This window comes from Coregonus lavaretus (assembly GCF_964263955.1).
Source record: "Coregonus lavaretus genome assembly, chromosome: 10".
Lineage (NCBI taxonomy): Eukaryota > Metazoa > Chordata > Actinopteri > Salmoniformes > Salmonidae > Coregonus > Coregonus lavaretus.
Window position 1 is genome coordinate 1,734,804 of NC_139997.1, and position 20,535 is coordinate 1,755,338.

Genomic DNA, 20,535 nt, shown 5'->3' on the forward strand with positions numbered 1-20,535 from the left:
TGGAATGCTTTTCCAACAGTCTTGAAGGAGTTCCCACATATGCTGAGCACTTGTTGGCTGCTTTTCCTTCACTGCAGTCCGACTCATCCCAAACCATCTCAATTTGGTTGAGGTTGGGGGATTGTGGAGGCCAGGTCATCTGATGCAGCACTCCATCACTCTCCTTCTTGGTCAAATAGCCCTTACACAGCCTGGATGTGTGTTGGGTCATTGTCCTGTTGAAAAACAAATGATAGTCCCACTAAGCCCAAACCTGATGGGATGGCGTATCGCTGCTGAATGCTGTGGTAGCCATGCCTTGAATTCTAAATAAATCACATACAGTGTCACCAGCAAAGCACCCCCACACCATAACACCTCCTCCTCCATGCTTTACGATGGGAAATACACATGCGGAGATCATCCGTTCACCCACACCGCGTCTCACAAAGACACGGCGGTTGGAACCAAAAATCTCCAATTTGGACTCCAAACCAACCAAAGGACACATTTCCACCGGTCTAATGTCCATTGCTTGTGTTTCTTGGACCAAGCAAGTCTCTTCTTATTATTGGTGTCCTTTAGTAGTGGTTTCTTTGCAGCAATTCGACCATGAAGGCCTGATTCACGCAGTCTCCTCTGAACAGTTCATGTTGGGATGTGTCTGTTACTTGAACTCTGTGAAGCATTTATTTGGGCTACAATTTCTGAGGCTGGTAACTTTTATGAACTTTATCCTCTGCAGCAGAGGTAACTCTGGGTCTTCCATTCCTGTGGCGGTCCTCATGAGAGCCAGTTTCATCATAGCTCTTGATGGTTTTTGCAGCTGCACTTGAAGAAACTTTAAAAGTTCTTGACATTTTCCGTATTTACTGACCTTCATGTCTTAAAGTAATGATGGACTGTCATTTCTCTTTGCTTATTTGAGCTGTTCTTGCCATAATATGGACTTGGTCTTTTACCAAATAGGGCTATCTTCTGTATACCCCCCTACCTTGTAACAACACAACTGATTGGTTCAAATGCATTAAGGAAAGAAATTCCACAAATTAACTTTTAAGAAGGCACACCTGTTAATTGAAATGCATTCCAGGTGACTACCTCATGAAGCTGGTTGAGAGAATGCCAAGAGTGTGCAAAGCTGTCATCAAGGCAAAGAGTGGCTATTTGAAGAATCTCAAATATAAAATATATTTTGATTTGTTTAACACTTTTTTGGTTACTACATGATTCCATATGTGTTATTTCATAGTTTTATGGAGGCAATGTAGTGTAGTGTATATAGGTTATAGGTTAAGAACTTTTGTGAAAGAGCAGTTTGAAAGATATGGCATATAGAAGCAAACCAGATGGACATCATGAAAATGTTCGGAGAGGTTGAGGGTAGAGGAAGTTCAGGAGTAAAAACAAACAAAATATAATTATTGTAAAATTGACTGTGTCCATAAAATGTATATAGTATATATAAGCTGGAATTCGAGGCCTAAGCGTTGTTGTTCACTAGTTTACTCCAATTAGGGAAGGGGTGGTAGGGTTGGAAAGTAATATAAAGGAAAATATATTTATAAAAAGGATAAGTGTATATATATATGTATATGTTTTTATTTATATGTATGTATGTATATGTACCGTTCAAAAGTTTGGGGTCACTTAGAAATGTCCTTGTTTTCGAAAGAAAAGCAAATGTTTTGCCCATTAAAATAACATCAAATTGATCAGAAATACAATGTAGACATTGTTAATGTTGTAAATGGCTATTGTAGCTGGAAACTGCTGATTTTTAATGGAATATCTACATAGGCGTACAGAGGCCCATTATCAGCAACCATCAGTCCTGTGTTCCAATGGCACGTTGTGTTTGCTAATCCAAGTTTATCATTTTAAAAGGCTAATTGATCATTAGAAAACTATTTTGCAATTATGTTAGCATAGCTGAAAACGGTTGTGCTGATTAAAGAAGCAATAAAACTGGCCTTCTTGAGACTAGTTGAGTATCTGGAGCATCAGAAATTGTGGGTTCGATTACAGGATCAAAATGGCCAGAAACAAAGAACTTGCTTCTGAAACTCGTCAGTCTATTCTTGTTCTGAGAAATGAAGGCAATTCCATGCGTGAAATTGCCAAGAAACTGAAGATCTCGTACAACGCTGTGTACTTCTCCCGTCACAGAACAGCGCAAACTGGCTCTAACCAGAATATAAAGAGGAGTGGGAGGCCCCGGTGCACAACTGAGCAAGAGGACAAATACATTAGAGTGTCTAGTTTGAGAAACAGACGCCTCACAGGTCCTCAACTGGCAGCTTCATTAAATAGTACCCGCAAAACACCAGTCTCAACGGCAACAGTGAAGAGGAGACTCCGGGATGCTGACCTTCTAGGCAGAGTTGCAAAGAAAAAGCCATATCTCAGACTGGCCAATAAAAAGAAAAGATTAAGATGGGCAAAAGAACACAGACACTGGACAGAGGAAGATTGGAAAAAAGTGTTATGGACAGACAAATCGAAGTTTGAGGTGTTCGGATCACAAAGAAGTACATTTGTGAGATGCAGACCAAATGAAAAGATGCTGGAGGAGTGCTTGATGCCATCTGTCGAGCATGGTGGAGGCAATGTGATGGTCTGGGGGTGCTTTGGTGGTGGTAAAGTGGGAGATTTGTACAGGGTAAAAGGGATCTTGAAGAAGGAAGGCTATCACTCCATTTTGCAACGCCATGCCATACCCTGTGGATGGTGCTTGATTGGAGCCAATTTCCTCCTACAACAGGACAATGACCCAAAGCACAGCTCCAAACTATGCAAGAACTGTTTAGGGAAGAAGCAGTCAGCTGGTATTCTGTCTATAATGGAGTGGCCAGCACAGTCACCGGATCTCAACCCTATTGAGCTGTTGTGGGAGCAGCTTGACCGTATGGTACATAAGAAGTGCCCATCAAGCCAATCCAATTTGTGGGAGGTGCTTCAGGAAGCATGGGGTGAAATCTCTTCAGATTACCTCAACAAATTGACAACTAGAATGCCAAAGGTCTGCAAGGCTGTAACGGAGGATTCTTTGACAAAAGCAAAGTTTGAAGGACACAATTATTATTTATATTAAAAATCATTATTTCTAACCTTGTCAATGACTAAATTTCCTATGCATTTTGCTATATTTCCTATTCAAACTCATTTAATGTATGTTTTCATGGAAAACAAGGACATTTCTAAGTGACCCCCAAACTTTTGAATGGTAGTGTATATATATATATATATATATATATATATATATTTTTGCAAAAATATATATGGGGGATTGGAAGTGATGCAGACAATTACATTGATGGAAGTTACAATCTATCTGCAATATTAAAGCTGATCTTCCCCCTCAAAAATGAATAACAAACAAAGTGATAAATACAAACGATCCCAGATTTAGAATCCTGATGCAGTTGTTCCACTCTGACACAGGAAGAGGCGATGGCAATAATGAGTGTGTTTTTGTATATTTGTATTTTGTCAATTGTGTGCATGTTAGGCTCCCTTGCTAAAGAGACTTTGGTCCCTGGACTCCCGGTGAAAAGAAAGTTAATATAAACCCAATAATGCCACATCACGACTGCAGCTCTTGTGTTTCAGACAGGATATGGCACATTAAGGTTATGTCTCAAATGGACCCTATTCCCTATATAGTGCACTACTTTTGACCAGAACCATAATGGGCCATAAGGTACCATTTGGGACACAATCTAAGTTGAAGGGAAAGGGAAGTCACAAAACACAGGAACATCCTGTGGTCAAGGCCTCTACTGACACTGGGTGGTGGAGGAAAGTACTGTCCTTGGAACCAGTTACAGCTTTTCCATGACGCTAAAAGAAACCAATTAAGTTCCCACCGTGGCTGTCTCCCGTCTCAGCACAACATCTTGTGTGTTTTGAATTAACTGAAAGTAACAATGTAACTGAAAATAACTGGAATTCCATGTAAATTCTTAAGTAACTTTGGTGGTTTTAAACAGGAAGGCCTAGCTTCCTGTCTCTGACCATAGCTGTTTCCATTAAGCAACAACGTCTCAGCAACAGGAAAGGAAGGAGTTTTTTACGATTCCGAGGCAGTTTGGAGCTCTCCGATATAAACATCTCTTCAGTTTAAGATGATTCTCCTTTTACCAAAACCACTAAACTCCATAAAAAATGCAATACGAAGCAATTACTAAAGCACAACGTAACAACGTTGTAACTACAACGTTAGACCTACTATACCGGTACTGTGTAAAATCAGATTAATATCAAATGTGTTACCAAACGTTTAAAAAAAACACTTTTGGGACTAAAATACTAACATCCAAGAAACAAATATTGAGCTCATATACAAACATATTATTACTCCATATAACATATATTATTAAAGAATCATTACAAAGCAACGTGGGCATGAGAGAAAACATTTATCTCTAAAATAATGCAACCAGATCACTTTTTCATCGTTTTTTGGATTCCAACGTACGTTTTCCTCTGCATGATTCTGCCGTTTTTTGTGTCCTGTCCTGCAAAAAAAAAACACAAATAATATAATATAATAATATAATATGTTTTGAAGAATTTAAAAAAGGATAGAAAGCCCTAGAAGCCTGTAGATCGAAGGTGCTCTCGGGTTAAGGGGTTCATTGGTCATCAAAAACAAGGACCAAGGCAGAAGGCACTTCATAATATTTAGTTGTATTCCCCATCTCTGAAGAACCCACAGGCCCCTGCATATAGGTCCCCCAGCCTAGGCCCCAGCATCACCCAAAACGACTAAGCATAGCAGGTCTACCTGAGCCAAATGACACGTAGACCCTGTAGCTCTTGGAGAAATGTAGTGCACTATATAGGGAATAGGGTGCCATAATGAGATGGAACATAGACAAGTACCTTAGAACAGGTTACAGGATCGTGGTTCTCTGAAGGGGTTGGAGCCTGTCGGAACCCCCACCAGCAGGGCGTCTTTAGCTGCATTCTGCAGGCAGTACTGTTGGAGCTCGGCCGCTGCCTGAGACACCTGGGGGAACAACTAGTGTTTCAATGCTTAAAGGCCCTGTGCAGTCACAATTCTGTTTCTGCTGTGTTTTGTATCATATGTGTACAACAGCTGATGAAACTAACACTGTAAAAGTGTGAAGAAGAAAAAATATGATCAGTGTTATTTCCTGATAGTTGCTGGTTTAAGATTATAGAAACATGCACAGGCTGACTAAGGGACCAGACCATAAATGGACACCAAATCATTGCTATAATTGTCATTTTTTTGACCTGCAGTGGCCCTTTTAATATCATAAAGCAATAATATCGTATAATTAATGAGACTGCAGACAATTAATTAATGAATTATATAATGCCATGGTGAATTCCTTTCTATTTAGGAAGTATCAAGGCCAAGTTTGGTTGACTACATTTTAAACGGAATTAACGACTTTTTTTTTCACAGCATCAGTCACATCACAGTGGATCACACAAGAGCTGGCTGATACAGTAGACTAACTGGAATGCCATCACCCACACGTTTACAATCATCGTTTGAAATGCCATGAAATAAATACACCCCAAATCTATCCTATGCTAAATCTTCTGCCGTCTTTCTGTAAGATGTTGGTTTTGTTTACCTTAATCCGTTCCACGCTGGCTTCCAGTTTCAGTTGTTCTACAAGGCGACGCATGTTGGACACGTTGGAATTAGACGTCATGTTGATGCTTTATTCTTTTATGTCGTGTTTGTTTGTCAAATTGTTTGAGGTCTATTTGAAATATTGACGAGAAACGGCGCTTTCAGGACAGGTTAAAAGAAAAAAATATTTCACTTCCCAAACTTTTGAAGCGGAAGCCACATCCTCAGATGGGGAGGACCATTGGCGTCATGCACCCCAGAAATCTGAGGGGGCACAGAGTACGTGAGGATGCAGAGGCGTCGTGCCCATTGGGGGCACAGGGGCACAAGCCCCCTCAGATTTGTTCCCTTTCTTTACTACTAGCCACCTAGCAATTGTATGAAGTTGGCTAGCTAGCCCAGATAGTTTCCCAATCTCCCAACCGCATAACTAGCTACCAAGAAGCCATTTCAAGTTAGAGTAGCTAGCTTGTCTAACTATCTTAGCTGGCATGCCTGCTGGCAAGGTTCATAGACTTTAGAAAAATAAGCAATATCTAAATGTACTGAATGAGACTCCATTCCTTTCAATCTTTTACCCCGATTTTAACAGAGAAGCATATATATATATATATATATTACTTTTTTTAAGAACCACCAGTCAGGAGGATACAGACTGTTTAATAAGTATGCTAAGATATAATTAATCAATGATTATGGCTCTAGATTGCAGGAAAAAGCTGTTTCAGGTGTTTGAAAAATGCAAAAATTCTTAAAAATTCACCACACCCAGCCATCCTCGCAGGGGTGTCATGCACCCCAAAAATCTGAGGGGGGACAAAGAACATGAGGATGGCTCAGCCTTTTCCTGAAATCTAGAACCATAATCATTATGCTTAATTCTAGGTCAAAAATATGTATTTTTCTGCATATTAATTCTAGGTCAAAAATATGTATTTTTCTGCATATCTAAGCATACCTCTGGAGCTGTCTGTATCCTCCTGACTGCTGTTTATTTTTTATTTTTTTAAAGAAAATGTATATGCTTCTCTGCTAAAATCGGGGTAAAAGATTGAAAGGAATGTGAGTCTTATTCAGTACATTTAGATATTGCTTATTTTTCTAAAGTCTACCAACCTTGCCAGCAGTCACGCCAGCTAATATAGTTAGACAAGCTAGCTACTCTAAATTGATTTATAGCCTGAAATGGCTTCTTGGTAGCTAGTTATGCGGTTGGGAGATTGGGAACCTATCTGGGCTAGCTAAAGCCAACTTCATACAATTGCTAGGTGGCTAGTAGTATTACAGAAAAACAACAACAATATGTTTTGTTTTTTAAGGTTGACTTTGGGCAAAAACGCAAAAAAATAACATGAATGACAATTCGACGAACCACCAAAGGCATACCCCATTTTTGTTAGAAAATTGAGAAAGGGGTTGAGTTGGACCGTTTTTTTTTTTTTTGTGCCCAGGGTCGAACTTTTACAGGTCAATTCTGAGGGGGCATTTGCCCCTGTGCCCCCTATGGTAATGACGCCTCTGAGGGAGGACCACTGATTTGCCCCCCATGCCCCCTATGGTAATGACGCCTCTGAGGGAGGACCACTGATTTGCCCCCCCATGCCCCCCATGGTAATGACGCCTCTGAGGGAGGACCACTGATTTGCCCCTGTACCCCCTATGGTAATGACGCCTCTGAGGGAGGACCACTGATTTGCCCCCCATGCCCCCTATGGTAATGACGCCTCTGAGGGAGGACCACTGAGGACCAAGTAAAGAGCTCAGCTGCTGCTGGATCTCAAGAAACAAAAATAAAACCAGCCTCTCAGAGGCCCACAGCTGGCACTACATTTGCATTGGCATCTTTATGTCGTTTTTAATGACACGTTTTGCATCCGACAGGGTATACGTAAAAAAAAAAAATATCCAGACAGTTAAAATATATAATTTTTTAATATTTTAAGAGGGTTATGGGGTTATGAATACTTTGTATAATTTTGTGTACCGGTACTTTCAATTGTGATTTGAAAACAGCCTTCCCGAAGTAAGACAGTGCATACGAAGACTGTTCATGGACCAACGGAGACTAGAAGTAGGCCCAATCTGGGTCTGACGGGATGACGGTTCAGGCCAGAGACAGAAGAGCAGCTACAACGGACAATACAACCTTGCGTAAACCTTGGGTTGTGTCAGTTTTTTTTTGCAAAAACGCAAAAAAATAACATGAATGATAAATCGACGAACCACCAAAGGCATACCCCATTTTTGTTAGAAAATTGAGAAAGGGGTTGAGTTGGACCGTTTTTTTTGTGTGCCCAAAGTCGAACTTTTACAGGTCAATTCTGAGGGGGCAATGTGCTAGCTGAAGCCAACTTCATCCAATCATATATCTTGAAGTTATTAAGACACCGTTCACCTGAAATGTCTCCAATCAGAGAGGAAGAGTCGAACGAGAGGGTTATCTCTCGCCAAACTCTGTCCAGAATAAGCCCAATGCGTTTCTATGGGCTTAAGCAGACCAAAGACTGTTGCCTGCCAGGACAACGACTCCCGCTGTTAGGTCGGAGACACGGGCATCTCGTCATTATATACTGCCCCAATACAATATCTCTGAAAATAATTATCCATACAAACAGGCATTATTTTCAATCGTCTGTATACACATCATCAGTAGATTTATTCACAAATACACAGGTATGCAAACACAATGTGACTGTATAAACACAATGTGACTGTATAACAGTGTGACTGTATAAACACAGTGTGAATGTATAACTGGCACAAGTCAGGTGCAATATATGATATGCATGTTGTCAATCGTCAATAAAAGTGAGTCGTCCAGGTCCTTCATTCTTCATCCACCGTCGGTACCTCTTCCACCTGGGGTCCAGGGCCATCTTCATCTTCATCTCTTCCTCCTGCTCCTCCTTGTACACCTGTATAACAACATGACGCAATACAGACAGAAATAGTACAAACTCATTCAGAAATCATTTGGGGTTTTAAATCTGGACCCATTTCCCATTAGTGTCAGACTGTTTCTGCTCTCTTGCCAAACATGGCGTGACAATGAGTGACAAGGAGTTGGCAAAACAGCTATTTGTTGTAATAACATTGTAATACATGGTGCAATGCTTCACACTGTTCCTGTTACTATTACTACTACAACTATACTCCTACTACAACTATACTACATCTATTACTACTGCTACTACAACTATACTCCTACTACAACTATACTACATCTATTACTACTGCTACTACAACTATACTACTACTACAACTATACTACATCTATTACCGTATTGGTCCGAATATAAGACGACCCTGATTATAAGACGACCCCCCGTTTTTCAACACAAACATTTAGAAAAACAGATTTGCAGACTAGATTTGCCGAACAAAGAACTTCATTTTATTTTAAAATAACAATATTAAAAACACAGTGAATTAAACACAAAGGCAAACTATGTACAGTATGATTCAAAATTAATATCAAGCAATAATAAAGCAACATTTTTAAATAACAGAGAAAATACAGGCCACACATTTAACTAAACTTAACAAAAATTCGCCAAACTTCTCCTCCGATGTCTCTCTATCCCTCACACACGTCCTCTGCCCCGCTGTGTTCGCTCTCGCTGTCATCGCTCCCCAGCTGCTCCGCTTCCACCGGCTCCTCCCAAAGCACGTCGTCCTCGCTGCCGTCCAATGCATTTGAGATGCAACATTTTTTAAAGCCATCGATGATGCTCTGTGAGGGAATAGCATCCCATGCATGCAGGATCCATTCACACAGTAGACGGACTGACGGCTTCTGTATTTTCCCGGTCGGTGTGAGTGCGTGGTTGCCAGACAGGAGCCACTCTGTGTATTTTTTTCGCAGGTTATCCTTGAAAGGCTTGTTCACAACTACGTCCAACACCTGTAGCTGGCTTGTCATTCCCCCTGGTATGATCACAAGATCCCCGTTCATTGCTCGCACCTGACTTTTCACGGGCTCAGTCAGATGTCCGCGGAACGCATCCAGAACGAGCATGTTCCTCCTCTTCCTCAGTCCCCCGTAGCGTGCGCCCCACACAACCTTTAGCCAGTCCACTACAAGCCCCGACTCCATCCAGCCCTTCTCCTGGGCGCGCACAATAATGCCAGCTGGCATTGGGTCCTTTGGCACAGTCTTACGCTTAAGAATGACATACGGGGGGAGTTTGCTGCCACCAGCGAGACATGTCAACATGACAGTGACGCGGCTCTTCTCGTTGCCCGTTGATTTCACCAACACAGACTTTTCTCCCTTTCTATTGACAGTCACCGATGTTGGCATGTCGAAATAAACGGGTGTCTGATCAGCATTGCCGATCTGATCCAGCGGGTAGGAGTGCTTCTTCCTCAGGTTGATAACAAAGCGCTGAAACGAAAGCAGCTTCTCTCCGAAGTCTGACGGCAGGCGTTGGGCCAAACTCGTTCTCCGTCTAAGTGACAGTCCATTACGCCGCATCATCCTACGACACCAGCCGAGGCTGGCTTTAAATCCAGTGATGTTGAGCTCTCTGGCGATTTCCAGGGCCTTAACCTGGATGACAGCTCTGGTAATGGGCATTCCCTCACTTCTTTTTTCCCTGACATATTCAAAAACCCTCCGGTCAACCTCAATGAAACGACCACTTTGAGGACCACGGAAGGATTTTCGCTGACTGTTAGCATCTTTTAGACGTTGTTTTTCTGCTCGCCATCTTCTTACATTACACTCAGTGACCCCGAATGTCTTGGCAGCTTGGCAGTTGTTAGATGACTCTGCCTTATTGACAACCATTATTTTGAAATTGGCATCATAGCTCCTCCGCTGTTGTTTATTGACCTGGCCCACTTTTGAGCCACTTGTCTCTAAATGGTCAGCCTGTCTTTCCATCTTTAAACACCGGTAACGGGCTGGTTGTTAAGGACGCCTCTTCCCTCCGTCCGGAACGAATTTTTGGCGCCATCTGTGCCCGCGAATGTGTATTGACATTTAAAGGGAGCGCCGAAGAAGAGAAACTGCGCTCTGAATACTAGACCCCGAATATAAGACGACCCGACTTTTTTGGACCTATTTCGAGGGGAAAAAAGGCCGTCTTATATTCGGACCAATACGGTACTACTGCTACTACAACTATACTACTACTACAACTATACTACAACTATTACTACTGCTACAACAACTATACTACTACTACAACTATACTACTACTACAGCTATACTACATATATTACTACAACTATACTACTACTACAACTATACTACAACTATTACTACTGCTACTACAACTATACTACAACTATTACTACTGCTACTACAACTACACTACTACTACAACTATACTACTACTACTACAACTACTACAACTATCCTACTACTACAACTACTACAACTATCCTACTACTACAACTATTACTACTACTTCTGCCGCCGCCACCACCACTACTACTACTGCTACATTCGTTACTCCAGACCTCATAGTTGTCTTTGATCCAGAGCTGCCTCTCCAGGAAGGTCTCTCTCTGCTCCTCCTCCAGACCGTCAAACTGAGACTGAGACATCTTCATATTCTTCCTGATGATGTACAGCTTCTCCTCGTCTCCGTACTCCTCTCTGCAGATGGTGAACCTGTACATCCACTTACAGTACCAGACCACGTAGGCACACAGGCAGTAGGGGAACAGGACAATCTTACAGAGCAGGATGTCCAAGATTTTAGGCTTCTGGTAGCCTCCCTTGATGTCGATCTTGTTCTTGATGATGTCTCGGATGATCTCTTCTTCCTGTTCCCTGATCTCCTCTTTGGACCGTCGGTTCTTACCCTTCTCTTTTGTCTTGTTCAGGAGACCCAGCTGCTTGGCTATCTCTGTCGCCTGGATACGGTACTTGGGGACTGTTGATAGGTAGTTGATGGCTTCAGTGTAGCTGGCCCACCAACTGTAGTACTGAAGGAAGAAAAACAGTCATAAATCAGAACTGTTAAGATGTTTCCCAAATTGGCACCCTATTCCCTATACAGTGCACTGCTTTTGACCAGAGCCCTGTCGGATTTGAAATAGGTTGCCACGTGGGACTCTTGGCTTAAACGTGTAAAAACAGTTTTGCGTTGAAATAAATATTGCATTTAAGCCAAGAGACATTCAGAGCGTGTGAAGATACGACTGTACCTGAAAGATTGATATAGCAACCACGGTCACCAGAATGACAATCCGCACGTCGACTTTAGGTGCCAGCCGTCTGCTGTAGTAGGTGTAGTAGTGGCTGTAGTACTGTTCCGGGTGGTCCAGCATGTAGTCGTAATCTCTACGGGAGTCCTCATCCTGATACGCAGGAGGAAAATGGGTCTTATTTTAATCTTCCTACATCAAACTATTCCGACTACTTGGATAACAGGCCTAGTAACAAGTACAAGTTACGAGAAGATAACCCCTTTATCAGAATGGTTTAGAGCCGTGTGCATAGTATGTATCAAGCGTCTCAGAGTAGAAGCGCTTACTTAGGATCAGTTTGGCCTTTTGGATTACAGCAAACAAGCAGAATAATGGCCATGGGGGGGGGCCTGATCCTAGAAGAGCACCCCTACTCCGAGAAGCAGGACGGACATACCTGCTCTACCCTTTCTCTGGCTACTACTCCTGTAGCTATGTGAAAAGGGACTATTACTGATTACTTTCCTGTGAGCCTCTTCGGGTCTATTGAGTAAATGGTAATTGACAGTATTGGTCCACTATAAACCAAGACAAAATGATCAATTTGACTGAGGGCCTTTGATTCAGGAGTTGAGAAAAGTGCCACATTGGCATACAGCATAAGTTGACGTCAGCAAGAGCCGGCAAAACTAGCTTGGCCAGAGAGCTGAAGCAACGGAGGGCTATGGTACGAATCATCTGTGAGGTTTCCTCCACTTACCTTCAGAGTTTCATATGCAGTTGCAATGAGCAGAAATTTTTGATGAGCACTTTCACGAGTCTCGCCTGCAAGACTTGAGAATCTATCCGGGTGATACTTTCTGGCTAGCTGTCTGTAAGCACGACCTATGTCCGATTTGGCCGCTTCTCTCGACACTCCGAGTACATCGTAACAAATCTCGGTGCCACAATAAAGTCCCTCGATGAGCGCCGTGGCAGAGGGTATGAAACCCCCCAAAAATAACAAAATGCCTATCCATTGACCAAAGTGTCTCCCATTCTCCGTGGGGGCAGCCATTTCACTGTCGTCACTAGTTCTTCTTCGTGTGGCTTTATCCGGCGGACTAGACGTTATGTTGCGTATTGCTGCCTTTCACAGTCCGGAACCGAACGTACATTGCAAATTTGTTCACAAAAAAAAGGAAATGGGGGGGGGAAGAAATTGCACCGCCATCTAAACTAGTGTGACTACATGTCCAGGATTGTGGTCCCGCAACCAATCAATCATGTCCCGCATTTTATTAACAAATTCAAACACCACAAAATAAAAAAATAAAAGTCGTATTTCAGTCAGACATTCCGACCTGTCTCTTGCAGTCACGTTGCGCCCTTGAAAATATATATATATCATAAGTATGTGATAGCCTAAACCTACTTTTGATGTTAAACACTTCTCCAATCATTGTTGAGATCTGGGAGGGAGAGGGTAGTGGGGCACAGTGTGTAGCTACTATGGGATGTTGAGTGGAAGTTTATGTTATATGGAATGACTAGCTAGTGTAATCCAGGAGACGGAATGGAAGGGAACAGCGAAGATTTTTATAACTACACCAAGATAGACCACAGCCTGTCGTTTCAATCGGGAACAAATGAGCCACAGTTGGCAGAACAAGCAAGGAGGTGGGCAGAGTCAAGCAAGAGCTAGCGAGATCCTATTGGCGTGTTGTAGCTAACATTTGCATATTTCAGTTGGGGAACGCCTACTTTGTGAAGTGCGAGTTTGCGATAACTCAATTCACTTTTGCACTCCTAAACAACGAAAAAAAAAAAAAAAAGGGTAAAGTCTACTAAGCATAGTCCACTCTGTTCGTAACAGATTGTAGTTTTGGGAACAGAAAACTGTATTGAGATCAAATGTTTCATCGATGAGTAAATTAACAGAATGTTGGCCAAAATCCATCTAGTTCCACCTTCTCCCACTGCCGGCCTCACGTTTATTTATAAAATATCTGTCTCGTTGTTCTATCTGTGGTAAGAGGTCTGATGTTGTGATCACCTGCTGCTAAAATTGCTTAATTGTTTGGGTTGGTTGGTTAAGCATTGTAATTCGTTGGTATTGCTAGATAGCTAGCCAATGAGCTAACTGTAACTACCTATGCGCTAACAGAAGCTAGTTAGATAGATTACATTCAATTCAGCTCCATTGTGGCTAGGTAGCTAGCACTCTCTCTCTCACAAACATTAGCTAGCTAGCCAAGCTAAACTCAAGTCGATCGTAAATCTAGCTAGCTAGCTGTTTTAGATGCTGACCAGACGGGCCACTTAGCTTTTCTTGCCAACCTAGGTAGCTAGCTAGCTATATAGCAAACAAAAGGGCTAATGTTAACCCACTGAATGATGTTTCATAAGCTTGTTATGTTGAAGCCATCCGAGTGTGTGTGTGAGAGAGAGAGAGAAAGAATGAATCTGGTGAATAACTTAGCCTCACATGGAATCTGATTATCACAATCGTGTAATTTATGCATGACAAAACATGAGGTCATGACACATTCTTAGGTATAGCTGAGCTAAGTTATCAGTTGTCTGTCTTTGTCTTGTATCTTTATAGTGGCAGATACACTACACGACCAAACATATGTGGACAACTGCTCGTCGAACATCTCATTCCAAAATCATGGGCATTAATATGGAGTTGGTCTCCCCTTTGCTGCTATAACAGCCTCCACTGTTCTGGGAAGGCTTTCCACTAGATGTTGGAACATTTCTGCGGGAACTTGCTTCCATTCAGCCACAAGAGCATTAGTGGGGTTGGGCACTGATGTTGGGCAATTAGGCCTGGCTCGCAGTCGGCGTTCCAATTCATCTCAAAGGTGTTATATGGCTCTATGTAGAACCCTTTTTGCCTTCCAAAGAACCCTTCTTGCCTTCCAAAGAATCCTTCTTGCCTTCCAAAGAACCCTTCTTGCCTTCCAAAGAATCCTTCTTGCCTTCCAAAGAACCCTTCTTGCCTTCCAAAGAATCCTTCTTGCCTTCCAAAGAACCCTTCTTGCCTTCCAAAGAATCCTTCTTGCCTTCCAAAGAATCCTTCTTGCCTTCCAAAGAACCCTTCTTGCCTTCCAAAGAACCCTTCTTGCCTTCCAAAGAACCCTTCTTGTCTTCCAAAGAACGCTTCTTGCCTTCCAAAGAATCCTTCTCGCCTTCCAAAGAATCATCAAAGAACCCTTTCTTCCAGAAATGGTTCTTAGGATGTTAAAAGTTCTAGGTAGAACCCTTTGCCTTACAAATAACCTTTTTCTTCCAAAAAGGGTTCTTTAGATCAAACCGGTTCTTGGTAGAACCCTATCCCTCCACATAGAACCCTTTTGGAACCCTTTTTTCTAAGAGTGCAGAGAATCGACATTTGGCTAGCTTGATCTCAGATCTGTGTATGCTGTTTTGCCAATTCCTACAGTATGATTGTTGCCATGCCAGGTTACCCTAGGAGTTGGCTATACATAGGAGTTGGCTATCTGGCACAAATAGATCAAAGACCACTCTTACATTTGGCTGATTGTCAGAACAGAACAAGTGTAACTTCGATGCACTGGATGACAACTCTAGAAATTGTTGGCTTCGTTCCAGGAAAAATAGGAGGTGGTTTGTTTGTGTAGCACCTGAATGCGAGGGCAAGCGGTTATGCATCGTAAGGGACCAAAATTGTTTTAGGTTGTGGCACTCCAGTGAGTGTGAATCATTGCAGAAATAGGAACTAGTAAAGGTAGCTAGCTGTCAATGATGTCTACACTGGTGCCCCGTCTAGGGAATAGGGTGCTATTTGGAAAGCATCCCTGGCATTGAAAAGCATCGCTAGCACTAGAGGTATGGCATACACTGAGTTGACAGAGGAGCTGTGAGTTGACAGGTCGTGTGAGAGGTCTGGCTGTCAAACAGAGATCCTGAGGAAGGAATTCCACCAGCAGATGGCTCAGTATGTCCCAACACGTAATTCAAATATTAAAGATTATATATATATATATATATATATATATATATATATATATATATATATATACAGTGGGGAGAACAAGTATTTGATACACTGCCAATTATGCAGGTTTTCCTACTTACAAAGCATGTAGAGGTCTGTAATTTTTATCATAGGTACACTTCAACTGTGAGAGACGGAATCTAAAACAAAAATCCAGAAAATCACATTGTATGATTTAAGTAATTAATTTGCATTTTATTGCATGACATACATATTTGATACATCAGAAAAGCAGAACTTAATATTTGGTACAGAAAACTTTGTTTGCAATTACAGAGATCATACGTTTCCTGTAGGTCTTGACCAGGTTTGCACATACTGCAGCAGGGATTTTGGCCCAGTCCTCCATACAGACCTTCTCCAGATCCTTCAGGTTTCGGGGCTGTCGCTGGGCAATACAGACTTTCAGCTCCCTCCAAAGATTTTCTATTGGGTTCAGGTCTGGAGACTGGCTAGGCCACTCCAGGACCTTGAGATGCTTCTTACGGAGCCACTCCTTAGTTGCCCTGGCTGTGTGTTTCGGGTCATTGTCATGCTGGAAGACCCAGCCACGACCCATCTTCAATGCACTTACTGAGGGAAGGAGGTTGTTGGCCAAGATCTCGCGATACATGGCCCCATCCATCCTCCCCTCAATACGGTGCAGTCGTCCTGTCCCCTTTGCAGAAAAGCATCCCCAAAGAATGATAGTTCCACCTCCATGCTTCAAGGTTGGGATGGTGTTCTTGGGGTTGTACTCATCCTTCTTCTTCCTCCAAACACTGCGAGTGGAGTTTAGACCAAAAAGCTATATTTTTGTCTCATCAGACCACATGACCTTCTCCCATTTCTCCTCTGGATCATCCAGATGGTCATTGGCAAACTTCAGACGGGCCTGGACATGCACTGGCTTGAGCAGGGGGACCTTGCGTGCGCTGCAGGATTTTAATCCATGATGGCGTAGTGTGTTACTAATGGTTTTCTTTGAGACTGTGGTCCCAGCTCTCTTCAGGTCATTGACCAGATCCTGCCGTGTAGTTCTGAGCTGATCCCTCACCTTCCTCATGATCATTGATGCCCCACGAGGTGAGATCTTGCATGGAGCCCCAGACCGAGGGTGATTGACCGTCAGCTTGAACTTCTTCCATTTTCTAATAATTGCGCCAACAGTTGTTGCCTTCTCACCAAGCTGCTTGCCTATTGTCCTGTAGCCCATCCCAGCCCTGTGCAGGTCTACAATTTTATCCCTGATGTCCTTACACAGCTCTCTGGTCTTGGCCATTGCGGAGAGGTTGGAGTCTGTTTGATTGAGTGTGTGGACAGGTGTCTTTTATACAGATAACGAGTTCAAACAGGTGCAGTTAATACAGGTAATGAGTGGAGAACAGGAGGGCTTCTTAAAGAAAAACTAACAGGTCTGTGAGAGCCGGAATTCTTACTGGTTGGTAGGTGATCAAATACTTATGTCATGCAATAAAATGCAAATTAATTACTTAAAAATCATACAATGTGATTTTCTGGATTTTTTCCGCCTCTCACAGTTGAAGTGTATCTATGATAAACATTACAGACCTCTACATGCTTTGTAAGTAGGAAAACCTGCATAATCGGCAGTATATCAAATACTTGTTCTCCCCACTGTATACAGTGGGGGAAAAAAAGTATTTAGTCAGCCACCAATTGTGCAAGTTCTCCCACTTAAAAATATGAGAGAGGCCTGTAATTTTCATCATAGGTACACGTCAACTATGACAGACAAAATGAGAAAGAAAAATCCAGAAAATCACATTGTAGGATTTTTTATGAATTTATTTGCAAATTATGGTGGAAAATAAGTATTTGGTCAATAACAAAAGTTTCTCAATACTTTGTTATATACCCTTTGTTGGCAATGACACAGGTCAAACGTTTTCTGTAAGTCTTCACAAGGTTTTCACACACTGTTGCTGGTATTTTGGCCCATTCCTCCATGCAGATCTCCTCTAGAGCAATGATGTTTTGGGGCTGTCGCTGGGCAACACGGACTTTCAACTCCTTCCAAAGATTTTCTATGGGGTTGAGATCTGGAGACTGGCTAGGCCACTCCAGGACCTTGAAATGCTTCTTACGAAGCCACTCCTTCGTTGCCCGGGCGGTGTGTTTGGGATCATTGTCATGCTGAAAGACCCAGCCACGTTTCATCGTCAATGCCCTTGCTGATGGAAGGAGGTTTTCACTCAAAATCTCATGATACATGGCCCCATTCATTCTTTCCTTTACACAGATCAGTCGTCCTGGTCCCTTTGCAGAAAAACAGCCCCAAAGCATGATGTTTCCACCCCCATGCTTCACAGTAGGTATGGTGTTCTTTGGATGCAACTCAGCATTCTTTGTCCTCCAAACACGACGAGTTGAGTTTTTACCAACAAGTTCTATTTTGGTTTCATCTGACCATATGACATTCTCCCAATCCTCTTCTGGATCATCCAAATGCACTCTAGCAAACTTCAGACGGGCCTGGACATGTACTGGCTTAAGCTGGGGGACACGTCTGGCACTGCAGGATTTGAGTCCCTGGCGGCGTAGTGTGTTACTGATGGTAGGCTTTGTTACTTTGGTCCCAGCTCTCTGCAGGTCATTCACTAGGTCCCCCCGTGTGGTTCTGGGATTTTTGCTCACCGTTCTTGTGATAATTTTGACCCCACGGGGTGAGATCTTGCGTGGAGCCCCAGATCGAGGGAGATTATCAGTGGTCTTGTATGTCTTCCATTTCCTAATAATTGCTCCCACAGTTGATTTCTTCAAACCAAGCTGTTTACATATTGCAGATTCAGTCTCCCAGCCTGGTGCAGGTCTACAATTTTGTTTCTGGTGTCCTTTGACAGCTCTTTGGTCTTGGCCATAGTGGAGTTTGGAGTGTGACTGTTTGAGGTTGTGGACAGGTGTCTTTTATACTGATAACAAGTTCAAACAGGTGCCATTAATACAGGTAACGAGTGGAGGACAGAGGAGCCTCTTAAAGAAGAAGTTACAGGTCTGTGAGAGCCAGAAATCTTGCTTGTTTGTAGGTGACCAAATACTTATTTTCCACCATAATTTGCAAATAAATTCATAAAAAATCCTACAATGTGATTTTGTGGATTTTTTCCCCTCAATTTGTCTGTCATAGTTGACATGTACCTATGATGAAAATTACAGGCCTCTCTCATCTTTTTAAGTGGGAGAACTTGCACAATTGGTGGCTGACTAAATACTTTTCCCCCCCACTGTATTGGATGGGTATATTGACAGACATATTGGACACTCTTGCCCCAGCAGGCCTCAATGAGGAATGTTCTTTTTCTAGTTGTTTGTAGTAGGTTCTAAATAGGCCAAACATTTAGGGAATGACATCATGTAATTGTATTGTGTTTCTATCGTGATTTGGTTGTCATGGTTCCCCCACAGCGCCCTCTGCTGGTATCTCTTGATTGGGCCAATACTGACTGGGAATGTATCATGATGCCCACCTGTGAGGTCTGGTTGTTGTGACATTGATTGCCATTGCCTTGACCACCGAAGAAGTGTTCATACCCCAAACGTTCAGAGTGCTGTTTCTGTTTTTCATATATACACTACATGACCAAAAGTATGTGGACACCTGCTTGACCAACATCTCATTCCCAAATCATGGGCATTAATATGGAGCTGGTCCCCCCCCTTTGCTGCTATAACAGCCTCCACTCTTCTGGGAAGGCTTTCCACTAGATGTTGGAACATTGCTGTGGGGACTTGCTTCCATTCAGCCACAAAACCATTAGTGAGGTCAGGCACTGATGTTGGGCGATTAGGCCTGGCTCGCAGTCGACGTTCCAATTCATCCCAAAGGTGTTTGATGGGGTTGAGGTCAGGGCTCTGCAAGCCAGTCAGGTTCTTCCACACCGATCTTGACAAAGCATTTCTGTATGGACCTCGCTTTGTGCACAGGGGCATTGTCATGCTGAAACAGGGAAGGGCCTTCCCCAAACTGTTGCCACAAAGTTGGAAGCACAGAATCGTCTACAATGTCATTGTATGTTGTAGCGTTAAGATTTCCCTTCACTGGAACTAAGGGGTCTAGCCCAAACCATGAAAAACAGCCCCAGACCATTATTCCTCCTCCACCAAACGTTACAGTTGGCATTCGGGCAGGTAGTTCTCCTACATTTTGTTACGTCTTATTCTAAAATTGATTAAATTATTTTCCTCATCAATCTACACACAATACCCCATAATGACAAAGCGAAAACAGGTTGACATTTCTGCAAATTTATTAAAAATAAAAAACAGAAATACCTTATTTACATAAGTATTCAGACCCTTTGCTATGAGACTCGAAATTGAGCTCAGGTGCATCCTGTTTCCATTGATCATCCTTGAGATGTTTCTACAACTTGATTGGAGTCCACCTGTGGTAAATTCAATTGATTGGACATGATTTAGAAAGGCACACCCCTGTCTATATACAGTGCATTCGGAAAGTATTCAGACCCCATTACTTTTTCCACATTTTGTTACATTACAGCCTTATTCTAAAATGGATTGAATTGTCCCCCCCACCCCCCCTCCTCAATCTACACACAATACCCCATAATTACAAAGCAAAAACAGGTTTAGACATTAATGCAAATTTATTAAAAATAAAACAACTGAAATATCACATTTACATAAGTACTCAGACCCTTTACGCAGTACTTTGTTGAAGCACCTTTGGCAGCGATTACAGCCTTGAGTCTTCTTGGGTATGACGCTATAAGCTTGGCACACCTGTATTTGAGGAGATTCTACCATTCTTCTCTGCAGATCCTCTCAT

General features: G+C 42.5%; 2 protein-coding genes across 2 annotated transcripts; both read right to left on the minus strand.

Annotated features, from left to right (window-relative positions):
- Nucleotides 1-4,272: 4,272 nt before the first annotated feature.
- Nucleotides 4,273-5,790, minus strand: LOC311136692 (guanine nucleotide-binding protein G(I)/G(S)/G(O) subunit gamma-10-like). Its single transcript, XM_084170920.1, has 3 exons — nucleotides 5,595-5,790; nucleotides 4,867-4,993; nucleotides 4,273-4,499 (listed from the first exon to the last, which is right to left on the minus strand). Exons 1-2 carry the CDS (start codon nucleotides 5,673-5,675, stop codon nucleotides 4,868-4,870), a joined length of 207 nt encoding a protein of 68 aa, XP_084027046.1. The 5' UTR covers nucleotides 5,676-5,790; the 3' UTR covers nucleotides 4,273-4,499; nucleotide 4,867.
- Nucleotides 5,791-8,226: 2,436 nt separating this feature from the next.
- On the minus strand, nucleotides 8,227-12,830 carry LOC311136690 (dnaJ homolog subfamily C member 25-like). Its single transcript, XM_084170917.1, has 4 exons — nucleotides 12,501-12,830; nucleotides 11,759-11,911; nucleotides 11,066-11,536; nucleotides 8,227-8,511 (listed from the first exon to the last, which is right to left on the minus strand). Exons 1-4 carry the CDS (start codon nucleotides 12,795-12,797, stop codon nucleotides 8,389-8,391), a joined length of 1,044 nt encoding a protein of 347 aa, XP_084027043.1. The 5' UTR covers nucleotides 12,798-12,830; the 3' UTR covers nucleotides 8,227-8,388.
- Between the last annotated feature and the right edge of the window lie 7,705 nt (nucleotides 12,831-20,535).